This window comes from Xyrauchen texanus, chromosome 37 (genome assembly GCF_025860055.1).
Source record: "Xyrauchen texanus isolate HMW12.3.18 chromosome 37, RBS_HiC_50CHRs, whole genome shotgun sequence".
Taxonomy (NCBI): domain Eukaryota; kingdom Metazoa; phylum Chordata; class Actinopteri; order Cypriniformes; family Catostomidae; genus Xyrauchen; species Xyrauchen texanus.
Window position 1 is genome coordinate 15,604,070 of NC_068312.1, and position 15,110 is coordinate 15,619,179.

The following is a 15,110-nucleotide window of genomic DNA, read 5'->3' on the forward strand; positions in this document are numbered from 1 at the left end:
AGTGTGGGAAAGAGTGAACAAAAAAATCTGTCTTCCTGAAATATTACACAACTTTTTACGACATGACATGAGACTCCTTTCATGGGTCATTTCAGATGCAGATGAAGACTCTATTAACAACAGAATCTCCTCTAATCCTTGTTCGTTCATTCTCTCTCTCTCTCTCTCTCTCTCTCTCTCTCTCTCTCTCTCTCTCTCACATTTATTTTGACAAATCCCCAAAGCATGGCAAGCAGAAATCTGGCTAAGTAACTAGAAAAAGAAAAGGAATATATTGATTAATGTCATTCCCCCTTTTTTATTTTGTTGATGCTTTCATAAAAACGAAATTGCTATTTTACAGTATAAAGGCAGAGGCAATTTGCAAATGAGGATAGATGCTATTCGTTGTAAATAACATTAAGTGCAAATAGTGTTAGATGCTATTTAACCCCATAATGAAATACTATAATAACATACTTTACAATACAGGGGCATCACTGACACCCTACACAACCCCTACCTCTAAACCTAACCCTAATCTTTGCAAGGGAATTGTTTTCAGTGGTATCATCACAACAACATATGTGTTTCATGCCATTATGGGACTTACAAGCATAGCTGAAAATGAGCCTATTCATGTGAATCATTTAGTTACAATTCCACACTAAGGGTTTCCATGTCTTATACATCTAGTTACTTGGCCATAAACAGAAACAGAATAAATAATAGATGAGCTGTCAACACTGGAAGGACACCATAAACCTTTTTTAAATCCCTCTATTCATAAACTTTGTGAACATGACTTTCTACCTAACTTTTGTGATCTGACTTTTTCTGGAACACAAAAAGATCCTCTGTGGATCCGTATCCTCAACAACCTGGCACTGAGAATTATCCTGCAAGATGGTGAACTGTGGCATGCTAATTTCATTCAGCACTAATACTGGGGGTGCATATGCATAATTCAGTGAATCAAATGCTAAAATAAAAGACAGCATGTGCAAATAAACAACACTATCAGCAGGCACAATTCATCCTTAGTGAATTCCACTTTGTGTGTTTTAGTATTTTTAGATTGCTAGACTTACTATCCAATTACTGGCCACAGAGAAACATCTGCAACACACTGCCAGTTCCAGCAATGGTTGAATCCTGGGCTGTGTATTATAGCCAGAGAACAAAGCGATCACAAATAATGCTGCCAGATCCAAAATATGGCACAAAAGGATGTTCCATTTCCAGAATGGGAGAGATTCCCACCAGGAAGCAGATCCAGGCTCGGGTCTGCCTGCTTTAGCCTCAATATGTCAGTGTTTGTTCTGTGGTCCACTTGTTCCTTGCACCCTCTGTAGTAAATGACCAGACACAGCCAGTCAAGAATGATGACTTGGGCTGTCACATAAAATCAAGAGGTGCCATCTCAATCTGCGAAGGTTGTGAGTGAGACGCAATGAGACAAGAGTTTCAAAGATTAAATTGGAACTATGGTCTTTGGGTCATTGTAGGAATGACTCTTGATTTTTCCTAAAGGGATAGTTCACCCAAGCATTTTAATTCTGTTATTATTTCCTTCCCCTCATGTCATTCAAAACCCATATGCTGTTATTTTTCCTTGATTTTAGATTTCTACCAATACAATGGCATGTCATAGATACCATGTTTGTCAAGATTTAAAAAAGTGTGTGTTTATGTGTGTGTGTGTGTGTGGGGGTCAGAGGGTCAGAGGGTCAAATGGAAATGGAAAATGTCCATGCTTTACAAATATAGGACTGTAGTTTTGCAAAAAAACTTTACTAATATTATAAGTGAACCTCAAGGAACGTATTAAAATAATAGTATAAAATAATAGTATAAGGCATGTCATGACTCCTTCAAGTTTAGTCTTATTAAATTAACTGAAGATTTCAACTATGACGCACACACAAATATGCAATAAAGCCATTTAACCTTTTGAAACTTATGTCTCAGTGTAATTACAGGAATATAAGCATTGAGCTACACTATCACCTAATTGTGTCTGTTTATGTTTCTCCAATCCCTGCTGCAATGATTAATTTGAATAAAGAAAGACAATTTGCAAAACAAATATGCAAAGTCCAAACATCAGCTCATCCTCACAGCAGGCCTTTGAAGACAAAAATGGTATTATGCAACAAACTGGCAAGATGGATCTGGCAACCCAGTTGAATATACTATTTTCTGCAGAGTGCACAGAATTTGTCATTCCCTGGCAATTCGCTCAGATCGGAATAAAAATTGGTTGTTTTGGTTGTTCCCGGCTCTGTGAGGCCCTGATAATGGATTGGAGGCAATGTGTCTGTCCTCATAAGAACATATTGTACTGTCTATAATAAATGCAGTCAGTGAATTAAACATTAATCTTGACTCATGTCAGCATGACAAATGCCTAGAACTGTTTTATTCCAATGAATAATCATTTGTGCATGTTTCTTTTTGAGTAGAAAAGAAAAGGTCTAATATGTCTTCATTTTTCCTTCTACAATATTGGATGTGAACTGGAATGAACTGTTGATATATGAAAAATTCAAGAAGAAAAACTTCTTAAGCATTAACTAGTCTGTATATTTGTATTAAAAGATAACATAAATGTTTATTTAGTGCTGCACCTTTTGAACTTAATATAATAAATGACAATAAAAGGGAGCCAATATACAGAATCAACAATGAACAGTACAGTACATTGACAGAACTAACATACATAACTAAATTATTACAAAAATAAAGATCTTTACCTGAGATGATTGATGCCAAGCGAAATGCATCTGAATGACGGTGAGGCATCATAGGTTCATAAGGAGATGGCTCGTAAAAGTCTTCACCTACAAAAAGAGCATAATTACAATAGCAATCTATCGTTATACACTGTACAGTCACATGACAACATTCTCACTAAGTAGACCTATGTATAATCTTCCCCAAAATAACATAAGACCTCTGACCTCTAAACTCTACTTGATCTCATTTTCCTTGGTTACTGTTTATTTATTGTCATTTGTATTTGGAAAAAAAGTAGTTCATATGCCGTACGCTAGAACGCTAGTAATCAATTAAAAACATACAGCATACACTTTATACTGCATCTTATTTTATTTTTAAGTAGCATGTGATAAGTTCACATTATGCAATGATAAACACTTCAAACATTAGTTTGCTACATTGTTAACACATGTATTCAGGGTTTTTCCTGCACAGAGAAATACTAGGCGGCCGCCTCCATCAAATTTCTTGCCGCCTCCGCCTGTCTACAATACTCTGGTGGGTGTCTTCGTGGAAAACAATAATAAATGTTGCACTTGGTGGATTGTCATTTTTAACTAAAAATATCAGCAATAATAATAAAATAATTCCATTGTCGAATAGTCACTTGATGTCATTTAACATAATTTGAGATCATATAAAACTATAATGATGACACGCGAGAGGAGCGCTGCAACTCAAGTGACTGAAAGAAACACAGATCACAGCTTGGCGATATATCTTTATTTCATCCATAATTAAAGTTTAAATAATACGGGCATGTAAAAAAAGCACAAACTCCAAAACTGTCATTCTCTGTGCGGTCAGAGCTGCTTCAACCAGTCGCGGGAGAGACCCAATCTGAGCGGGAGTCGAGACCTTAAACTTGTCCTCAGTCACTGGCCAATATACCATGAAAGTCAATATTATCTGCTCTGAGAAGTATGTAAAAGTCACAAAAAAAAGACATAATTATTCTTGTGGATTTTAACAAAGCAAACCTCACACGTGAACTGTCTAAATACAAACAGCACATTAAATGCCCAACCAGAGACAGAACTATACTGGATCATTGCTACACAACAATAAAGGATGCATATAGTGGTGGTAGTGAGTGGTGGTGGTGTAATGGGCTAAAGCACTAAACTGTTAAGCAGAAGGTTGTCGGTTCGATCCCCACAACCACCACCATTGTGTCCTTGAGCAAGGCACTTAACTCCAGGTTGCTCGGGGTGGATTGTCCCTGTAATAAAGGCTCTGTAAGTCACTTTGGATAAAAGTGTCTGCCAAATGCATAAATGAAATGAAATGAAATAAATGATATAGGTCTGGCCACTGACCAGCTTTGGGACTCTCTGATCACTGTCTGGTTCATCTTCTTCCAACCTACAGGCAGAAACTAAAATCAGCTACACCTGTAGTAAAGACTGTAAAGAGGGGACCAATAAGACAGAGTTGGAACTACAAGCTTTGACAGCTCTGATTGGAGTGTTGTTGAGGATGCAGACACCAATCTGGACGAAATCAGAGTGGCTAAAAGATGATACTCTGAGAAGCTGAAAAACAAGGGTGGCCTTAAACAACTTACTAACTACAAGACTCCTACCCCCAACACTGTAGTGGACCAAAAACTGGCTGACGACCTGAATGTGTTCTACTGTAGATTTGAAAGGCCCAATCTCACAATCCACACCTGCTCTGACCTTCATTTCACACAAACATCAACACATCCTGCAACCCCCTCCTCCCCCTCCTGCTACTCAACCTGTACTTAAGATCTGTGAAGAAGAGGTGTTCCAGGACTTCCCGAAAACAAAAGACAAGGAAAGCACAGGGCCCAGACGGTATTTCACCCACTTGTCAAAATTCCTGTGCTAACCAGCTTGCCCCATCTTCACTTGGATCTTCAATAGATCACTGGAGCATTTTAAATGACTGCACTGCCAAGGATCCCACTGTCAAGCTCCTGAGGTTTGCAGACGACACTACTGTCATCGGCCTCATCCAAGATGATGATGAGTCCGTATACAGAAGGGAGGTTAAACGGCTGGTTCACTGGTGTAGTCAAAAAAGACGGAGATGAACACACTAAAAATAGTGGAGGTGATTGTGGACATTAATAGGAACACCCCAACATTGACCCCCTCAACATTCTAAACAGCGTTGTAGAAGCAGTGGAGTCATTCAGGTTCCTGGGCACTACCAATCTCACATGACCTGAAGTGGGAGACCCACATTGACTACATTGTGAAAAAGGCCCAACAGAGGTTGTACTTCCTTCGCCAGTTGAGGAAGTTCAACCTGCCACAGGCACTGCTGATACAGTTCTACTCAGCAGTCATTGAGTCTGTCCTCTGCACTTCAGTAACTGTCTGGTTTGGTGCAGCTATGAAATCGGATATCAGAAGACTAAAAGGGCAGTTTGGACTGCTGAGAGGATTATTGGTTTCCCCCTGCCTTCCCTTCAAGAACTGTACACTTGTATTTACAGAAGCAAGGGAATGTAATGGCAAAAGTGATATTGTATGGGACAATAATATATATATACATATATATCCTATTGTGTATTTCTATATACTTTATTTTCTATTCACTTTTAATTGATATTCTATTTTTTTTATTATTATCTCTGTCTTGTTGCTGCATTGTTTGTGCACTGGAAGCTTCTGTCACCAAGACAAATTCCTTGTATGTATAAGCATACTTGGCAAAAAAGCTCATTCTGATTTTGATTCTGATTAAACAAAAGGAGAGACGAATCTAAATAAATTTTTCAACATCATTCCACAAATGCTGTCAGTTGAGCTTAACTTTTTTTTTACTCAAAATCTCCTCTTTTACTTGCACTTTTACATCTGAAAGTCACACTTGGAGCCCGTTTAGTTTAATTTTCACATCTGAAAGTAAAAGCTAAATTGGAGATTTAGAGTAAAACAGGACATAAATATTTTTCTGTTTCTCACCCACACCTATTATATCACTTCTGAAGAAATAGATTAAAACACTGGAGTCATATGGATTAATGTTATGTTTCCTTAATGTCATTATTGGAGCTACATAATAGAGTAGCACGGTAGACCAGTGTAACAGTAGTATCGCAATACTAAAGCTTCAAAATACTGCCAGTGCCACAGTATTTTTTAAACGGTAGTACCATTAATTATGCCGTATGCGTGGTAATAAATAATATTTATCTAAAATCTTCATTTAAATCAGACCTATGTCTTCAATAACATTAAAAATATAATCTTAATGTGTGGCGTCCACTTCACGCAGTGCCCTTTGAGAGCGCAAAATACTGTTTAGAATTTGCCCCTTACATGATATTATTTTTCAATGAGTGGTTTTCCCATGCTTCAAACACACACGTCTGAATCCCAGCATGTTCATTTGGCGGTCGTGTCTCCTAATGGATAATGTGGATTTAAGTAAAACTTTGGGGATTGAGAAGCTTTGTACACAACACAATTAATGTATTGAGATTGTAGAGATTTGGCAGATGAGACCAGAAAAACCCATCTGCTGTGAATGCCTACAGAGATTTCAAGCCAAAAGGGGAAACACCATCAACCTTATTAAACACCTTCGGACACATCCCACATCTGCAGAATACACACGGGTTAGTGCCACTTCATTTAACATAAATATTTTATCTTAACATTTACAGATTTACCATTTCTCTGAAAAACTGGATGTTGCACTCATTTAATTTTCTGCAATTACAAATGCATGGTGGCGGTAACGTCGTTAAGCTTGCACTTTAATTAGATCACACCTAATCTAACACGTGCGCTAAAACCTGTGTCTGTAATCTGCATTCGTGCTGCTTTACCAGGAGACTGGGGCTGAAGCAGTAATAATAATGAAACAGTTTCTCAAAACAGTCTTTTCAACATTACAATATCTTTATTTTTATATTGCCAACATTCAAATAATTACAGAAATAATGGAATAAAAGTTTAAGACATTGCCGTTTGACCTGGCTGTTTTGATGCAGCAAAATTATTATAATTTTTTTTGTTACATCAAGCAAAAAATTAAAATCACTTTTACATGGTGTTTGAACATAAATGTGTGTTGGCAGTATGTGAACACAACCACGCTATAATGATAAAAATCCTCCAATTCCTTTTTTTTTAATCTCCATTAATCATAAGCACAGCCTCAGAACAAGCCGTTCGCAGATTCTGTACAATGTGACATCATTTTGTACAGGCTCTGCCCACGACTGTTGACGGACACTGACGACGGACATGTTTGTTTGTGTGTGTTGTTTCGTTATAGCACACAGCAAACATTGTAACAGTATTTGTGTGTGTTGCTCATCCATCTTTGCAAAACTGCTGAAACCCTAACCCTAACTCTACAACAAATAAATACATTTATCAAATAACCATTCGAAAACTTCCTGGTTCATTCTCAAAGTTGTTACATCTGACGGAGTCTCTCCCTCATCAGTGTATTACTCCGGTTCAAACATACAGGGCTGAACACCACTATTTTCACTGTCAGTGGTAGTGATAAGGGCAGTGCATTATGGGAAGTGTAGTCCAGGGGAAACTAAGGATGACACAAAATCCATATCAAAATAAGAGTCCACAGAACAGAACTTTGAATAACTGTGACAGTATCGTTATACTACTTGGTATTGTGATACCTCAGCTGGTAAAGTATCGTAAACTTTGATTATGGTATCATAACAACCCTAATACTTGCATTCACATGTAGTTCACTGTATGAGAAATAATGAGAATTTTCATTTTTGGGTGAACCATCCCTTTAAAGGTGAAGTGTGTAATTTCTGCCCCACTAGTGTCACCAAACGGGATTACAAAAATATTTATATAAAATATGCAATGTTTTGATAGCGCCAAAGAGCCAAAGTGTTTGCAACTTCCACTGGAAAAAATGTACAAATGGCTAACAGTTGTCTCAGCATACTGAGATGGAATTCAGTACACGGATGTTTAAAGAGCAAAGGAGAGTCTGAAGAGTATTTTGTAAATTAAACTCAACCCAATGCAGTAACAAATATTTAATCTTTTTAATAGTCCAAAAGTCTGTTCAGAAAGCTTTATAATTTGTGAATTAAGATGGAGAACCAGTATAAACTTACAGCACTGAACTTCTGAAGCTTGTTTGTCAAAAAAATCTGAATGATCAAGACTGCCTGTAGCACTCGCATCTGCCTTTTTCCCTCGACAGCTCTAATCCAAAATTTTTGATTCACAATCATTCCATGTGATCCACACACACACATACTAGTGGGGGGCAGTCAGGTCCTCATTTAAGCTTGGGAATGGGGATCATTCATGTCAGTCTAACTTGACAATAATACGAGCTCCACAGTCAGTTAGAATCAAAGATTTGAGCTCCATTGCAGTTTCTGAGCTGGACAGGGTACACCTGGATGGTGTACAAGCATAGTGATGTGATGAAATATGGCGTATGTCCTAAGACTCACATTAAACCACTAACATGGAACAGTGAATATAAAGCATCAGTCCACCTGATGACCGAGAGTTGTGGATTAAGTTTGCTGTTAGAGAGACAGATGTGACATAATAGCAAGACATTTATTATTGAAACTGAACAGTGCACAATATTAAACGTCTGATTAAATTAGCTAAATTAGTCAGTGAATTGGTTATTCATTTGAAAACATTTGGGAGGATCAGAAACTTCAAGTTTGTCATTCTAATTTCAAGTCCAGTTATTTTTGCCTAATTAAAACAGACATTCTGCATCAACCTCGGTGACTGATAACCTTCTATGATAAAGTTTTAGGTACCAGAAAGGGACAGTTTGCCCAAACATGAAAATTAGAAGATTTGTTCTGTCATTGGTTTTGTGGGATTACAACCATACTTGCCAGTTTGAATATGCTAAATGGCGATTGAGAATTGAGAGCTACAGTGGAGGGGAAGATTATCAGTGAATATTGACTAAAATGTTGGTCCGTTCCTCAAACATATATGTTGAATGACTACAGAAGACACATATGGACCAATTTAATGCATTTTATAAAACAAATTTGTTGTGTATTATTTGTTGTTGTCCTTTTTAAAGGCCGGCATATGTTGTCACTATAAACTGCCGTTGTATGGCAAAGATCTGCACAAAGATTCTTAAAACATTTCCTTTTTGTGCTCTAATAAATATTTTATAAATATTTAATAAATATAATTTGTGCTATAAATAAGTAAAAAAAATAAATAAATAACCGCATATAGATTTAGAAAGACATGAGGGTTTGTGCAACATATTTTTTTATTTTTGTGCAAGCTTTTCCTTTAATAAGTAATTTATGCTCAAAAAAACTGCCCGGGTAAGCAGAATCATCTTTTTTTTTTCTTTGTTTTGAGTGAATAGTTATGTTTGAACTTGACAATAGAGAGCACAGTGGGAACCTGTTTTAAATAGCACTTACTAAGTGCACTGAACACATAAATTAGCATATGTCCTTTCTAGAATGACATTTCAATCTGAAAAAGAGCTCCATCTTTCATTTGCTCTCCCTCTGTCAATCCTTTACCTGCAATCATCACAATGTAAAGTGAACTTTGATGGTCATTTGGAGAGACAGCCTATTACTTGAGTCCACAGGGAGTCTGACTCTTTCTTTCCCCTGTATTTTTCTCCATCTCGCTTTGTCTTGTGGTCTGTCTCTTTGTCTCTGTTATGTGTCTGTCTCTGTTTGTCAGTAAGCCCAGTTCAGGAATGGTGAGGTGACAGCTGAACAGACACATGTCTGATGGAATTCTACTTGAGAACACTCAATCTCACTGTAGTGTCAGGTGAGATGCCAACATGCTTGAGAGTTCCAGAGATTCACACAGCAAACATGAGAGCCCATAACCAGGCTTCCGTACCACAATGTTTGGAGTGTTGGAAAAAGTGCCAAGATACACCATTAATGTCTTTACCTAGAACCAATGGCCACAATAATGTATGATACAAATAGTACTATACTATACTGATACTAAGGTTATTATTGTTAACACAAATTATTAAGAAGACTTGCAGTGATTTGTCTCTACATAAAATAAAATTAGGAGTCACGAAAACTAAACTAAACTCAAATTGTGCACAATACAACAAATGAGAACTAAATAGAATTAATAAAAATAGAAAATTAGAACTATTTATTTAAATGTCCTGTATTTAAACTAACAAAAACTAAACTTAAATAATAAACCTGACTGATTACATAATGAATACTAGAGCTTAAATGGCTTCCACATGACTCATGTCAGTGTTGCCAAATACTCTGAGCTCTGTGGAGTTAAGCGTTAGCTTCAGCGTTTGCCTGGCTAGTGTTGTAATGTGGTGCTGAATATAAAAATAAAGAATCTCAAGTTTGACGCTGTTGCAACTGACTAAATACCTTCTTATTGCCTTTGGAGGACATGTACATCCCTACTAGAACATTTTTATCATTCAACAATGATAAAACAGGGTTCACAGGAAAACGTCTCGGGTTATGACTATAACCCTTGTTCCCTGAGAAGGGAATGAGACACTGCGTCGTTGAAAACGACTCTTTGGGGAACGCTCCTTAGCGTGCGCCTCTGAAGTATGAATGAAACTATTCCAATCTTGATTGGTGTTGCGTCATGACGTAACATGTGACGGCATAACCGGATGCATAAAAGTGACGCCGGCACACATACACATTAGCCTAGCGATGAAGCAAGCCGCTCTCAGGCCTTGAGGGCGTGGCAGGACGACGCAGTGTCTCGTTCCCTCTCAGGGAACAAGGGTTATAGTCATAACCCGAGACGTTCCCTTCCGAGGGAACTCGCGACTGCGTCGTTGAAAACGACTCTTTGGGGAACGAATGCCCACTAGGCCACGCACCGAAAAAAGGCCTGCCCTAGGGTGAAACTGAACTCAGGCACTCAGCTAGGACGAGAGCACACGTGCGCCAGGTGTACTAGGGAGGTGCAGACTGTAAAACCTGATGAAAGTGTGCGGGGTAGCCCAACCGGCTGCCTCACAGATCTCCTGGAGGGGTACTCCCGATAAGAGAGCCCTAGAGGACGCCATGCCTCTAGTTGAATGAGCCCTCACGGCCAAAGGTGAAGGCAAATTGTGCACCTTGTAGGCCGAGATAATAGCCTGAACAATCCAATTACTAATGGTTTGTTTCGAGGCAGGAGCCCCTTCTTAGGTGACCCAAAACACACTAACAGTTGGTCCGACCTCCTCCAAGAAGAGGACCTCTCGAGGTAGCGCCAAAGCTCTGACAGGGCAGAGCAAATGGAGCCTCTCTTCTTCTGCCGACACATGAGGTGGAGGATGAAAAGCCTGCAGGACCGTAGACCGTGCCGTGTTAGACGGCACCTTAGGCACATAGCCAGGTCTCGGGTGTAAAATGGCTTTAACTCCGCCAGGGGCAAACTCCAAGCAAGCTGGCGTCACTGCCAGGGCTTGAAGATCACCCACCCTCTTTAGAGAGGTAATAGCTAAGAGAAAAGCCATCTTGAACGCCAGGTCCTTGGGTGAAGCCGACTGAAGGGGTTCGAAGGGGCCAGGGATAACCCTTCGAGAACCACCACCAGGTCCCAGGCAGGAACCCTGGACCTGGTTGTCGGTCTCATCCTCCATGTACCACGGAGAAAACGAATGACCAGCTGGTGCCTCCCCAGAGGCCCATCACTCAGTGGTGCATGGAACGCCGAAATGGCAGCCACGTACACCTTAAGTGTGGAAGGGAGAGACCCGCAGAGAAACGATCTTGAAGAAACTCCAGAACTGAAGCCACCGGGCAGTTAACTGGATCTACTTCATGTTCTCTACACCAAGTGGAGAACACATTCCACTTGAGGCCATATAATCTCCTAGTAGACGGAGCCCTAGAGCTAAGTATGGTTTCAACCACCCCGCTGATAGACCAGCATTTAGGTACTGAACCCCCTCAGGGGCCAGACCCACAGTTTCCACAGCTCTGGACGAGGGTGGAAGACTGTGCCCCCGCCTGAGACAACAGATCCCTCCTCAGAGGAATCTGCCATGGCGGAGCTATCAGGAGTGAAATTATGTCTGAGAACCATACTCGGGCCGGCCACATGGGGGCAACCAGAAGTAGACTGATGCCCTCTTGGCGGACCCTTTCCAGGACTCCCGGAGCAGAGCGATCAGGGAAACGCATACAGGTGAAGCCTTGGCCAAGCCTGTACCATGGCGTCCAACCCCAGTGGGGCTGGATGTGAGAGGGAGAACCAAAGTGGACAGTGGGACGCTCTCGAGACGCTGAACAGATCCACTTCTGATGGTCCAAATTTGTCCCATATCAACTTCACCACCTCTGGATGAAGTCTCCATTCCCCGGGCCTCAGCCCCTGCCTCGACAGGATGTCTGCTCCCTGATTCTGAACCCCCGGAATATACATTGCTCTGATAGACAGTATTTTCCCTTGGGACCAAAGAATTATCTGATGCGCCAGTCTGCACAGAGGGCGCGATCTGAGTCCTCCTTGTCGGTTCAGATAAGCTACCACTGATGTATTGTCCGAACGTACTAGGACATGGTAACCTTTGATGTCTGGAAGTTAGCTCCTCAGAGCCCTGAACACAGCCAACATCTCTAGACAGTTTATGTGCCAAGAATGATGATGGTCCTGCCACAGACCCCTGGCAAATGGCCGTCCATGACCGCGCCCCAGCCAGTGAGGGAGGCGTCTGTCGAAACGGTTTTCCGGCGACATGACGCTCCCAACACTGGCCCTTGGGACAGGAACCAAGGTTTCTTCCATATTAGCAGAGAACGAAGACACCTGCGCGTTACTCTGATTATACGAAATGGATTCCCGCTGGGGGAAAACCCCTTGGCTTTCAGCCACCACTGGAGGGACCTCATGTGTAGAAGGCCCAACGGTACAATGTTGGATGCCACTGCCATGAGGCCCAGCAGTCTTTGAAATTGCTTTACAGTGATGGCCTGGCCTAGCTTTAACCCGGACACCATCGCCATAAGGGACTCGATACGTGCAGGAGACATGCGTGCCTGCATCGTAACAGAGTTCCACACAACGCCCAGAAACGTTGTGCACTGGGATGGTTGTAACACACTCTTTTTGTGTTGAGTCTCAACCCCAAACTTCGAATGTGGCCAAGAACGACATCTCGATGTCGAACCGCCATTTCTCGAGACTGGGCCAGAATGAGCCAGTCGTCGATAAAATTCAGTATGCGGATGCCCTGAAGTCTCAGAGGAGCAGGAGCTGCATCCATACATTTGGTGAATGTGCGGGAGAGAGTGCTAGGCCGAACGGAAGAACCCGATATTGGTAAGCTTCGCCCCAAAGCGAACCTCAGGAACTTCCTGTGACATGGAAGGATGGGTACATGAAAATAGGCGTCTTTTAGATCTATCGTGACAAACCAGTCCTCGGATCTGATCTGACTCACGATGACAGGAATGGTAAGCATTTTGAACCTGAACCTCCTCAAAGGCCGGTTCAAAACTCTGAGATCTAAAATCGGCCTCAACCCCCCATCCTTTTTTTTTTTTTTTTTTTTTTTGGAACTATAAAGTACCGGCTGTAAAGACCGGACTCCCTGTCTGAATGAGGAACACGTTCTATGGCCTCCTTCAGCAGCAGAGATTGCACTTCTTGTTCCATCACCTGAGCCTGCTCCGGAACCACTGTAGTCTGCACCACCCCAGAGAATTTGGGGGCGGTGCCCGAACTGCAGTTTGTACCCGATTTTATTATATGCAGGACCCATGCAGATATGTTGGGAAGATGATTCCATGCCTCTACAAAATCTACTACGGGAACCAGCCTCTCGAGGCTGGTCTCGGGTGTTTTTCGAGCACTGTTCTCGACTTCCTGAAGCGAGATACCGGCAGGATTTAGTCGATACAGTCCTTGTGACCACAATTGATGTGTGTTTTTTATTTTTTGACAAGAACGGCACGGTGTGCGTTCGCTGGAAATTGATGTGGCCCGAAGCGTCAGAGACGGCGGGAACCGACACCGATTTCCTGAGGACTCCGCTGCGCTGAGGACTGACCTCGGTTGCTCTGCAGCGGGGGACAGCCCTCCGAGGTTCTACCACCTCGGTAGGACCTCTTTCCTGAAGCTTCAACTAAGGGAACCAGCCTCTCGAGGCTGGTCTCGGGTGTTTTTCGAGCACTGTTCCTGACTTCCCGGCAGGATTTAGTCGATATGGTTCTTGTGACCACAATTGATGCTTGTTTTTTATTTTATTTTTTTTAATTTTTTTTTTTTATATATTTTTTTTTTTTTTTGACACGAACGTTCGCTGTGCGTTCGCTGGAAATTGATGTGGCCCGAAGCGTCAGAGACGGCGCGAAACCAACACCGATTGTGTGCGGCCATGTAAGCCCTACTTATTAAAGCAGATGTATCTCTGCAGGGCTTACTAGGCAGCGCCGGGGTTTTAGCCCATATACCGTGCCCCCAAAACGTAATCAAACACTGGGGCTGGAGATACGGGACGAATGCGGTTTACCCCACGATCTCGTTTTAGATGTCTTTGTGGAGATCGGGAAAAAACGGCAAACCCCGGCGCTGAGTTTGTGATCTGTGCCGCAGGAAACGCACGTCTAATTTGCTTTCAACTTGCGTTCCCTGCTCATTTTGTGGCCAGCTGATATTCAGTCTGGCCACGGCACGCGTCACAACCTCAATCAGCTCCTCATAAGCTTGGCCAAAAACTGGCGTGCTTGGCTCACGGTCGTCCGCGATCGATGCTGAGCATATCCACTTCCTCGGAAGCAGTGAGCTCAAGCAAGGGGACCTGATCATGGGCAGAAGAAGCCGCGACGCGGGCTTCTGCACCACTCACAGTAGGCTCGGGATCCTCAAACGAAGAATGAGAACGTGCCGCAGCAGTCTCATTCTCATCTGCAAAATCCGCTGCGAACCCCGCGATTTCAATCGCCGCGCTGCCTCAACAGACGCGGGACCAAAACCGTGGGAACGCGAGCCTGACCGTGCTCATCGAAGCACGCCAACCGGAGCGCAGCACTCTCATGGGTAGTGCTTCACAACTTTCACAGGCAGATCCCTCGAGAGCTGCCTGTGCGTGCTAGTGCTCCCAAACAGTTCACACATAAAGCGTGCGTGTCCCTACCCGTAATGAAAACGAGGGCAGGGGTGCACGCACTTCTTGAACTGTTCGGTGGCCATAATATTTTTAAATCAGACAAACAACACCAAATAAGACAAACAATTTCAACATAGAGCGCTTGCTGAAGAGCGAAAGCTAATGTGTATGTGTGCCGGCGTCACTTTTATGCATCCGGTTATGCCGTCACATGTTACGTCATGACGCAACACCAATCAAGATTGGAATAGTTTCATTCATACTTCAGAGGCGCACGCTAAGGAGCGTTC

General features: G+C 41.9%; 1 protein-coding gene across 1 annotated transcript in view; it reads right to left on the reverse strand.

Annotated features, from left to right (window-relative positions):
• LOC127631321 (GDNF family receptor alpha-2-like) overlaps positions 1–15,110 on the reverse strand; it is a 138,485-nt gene that overhangs the window by 85,994 nt on the left and 37,381 nt on the right. Inside the window, exon 3 of the mRNA XM_052109414.1 lies at positions 2,736–2,822. Coding sequence (XP_051965374.1) covers positions 2,736–2,822 — 87 coding nt within the window. The remainder of the gene's footprint in view (positions 1–2,735; positions 2,823–15,110) is intronic.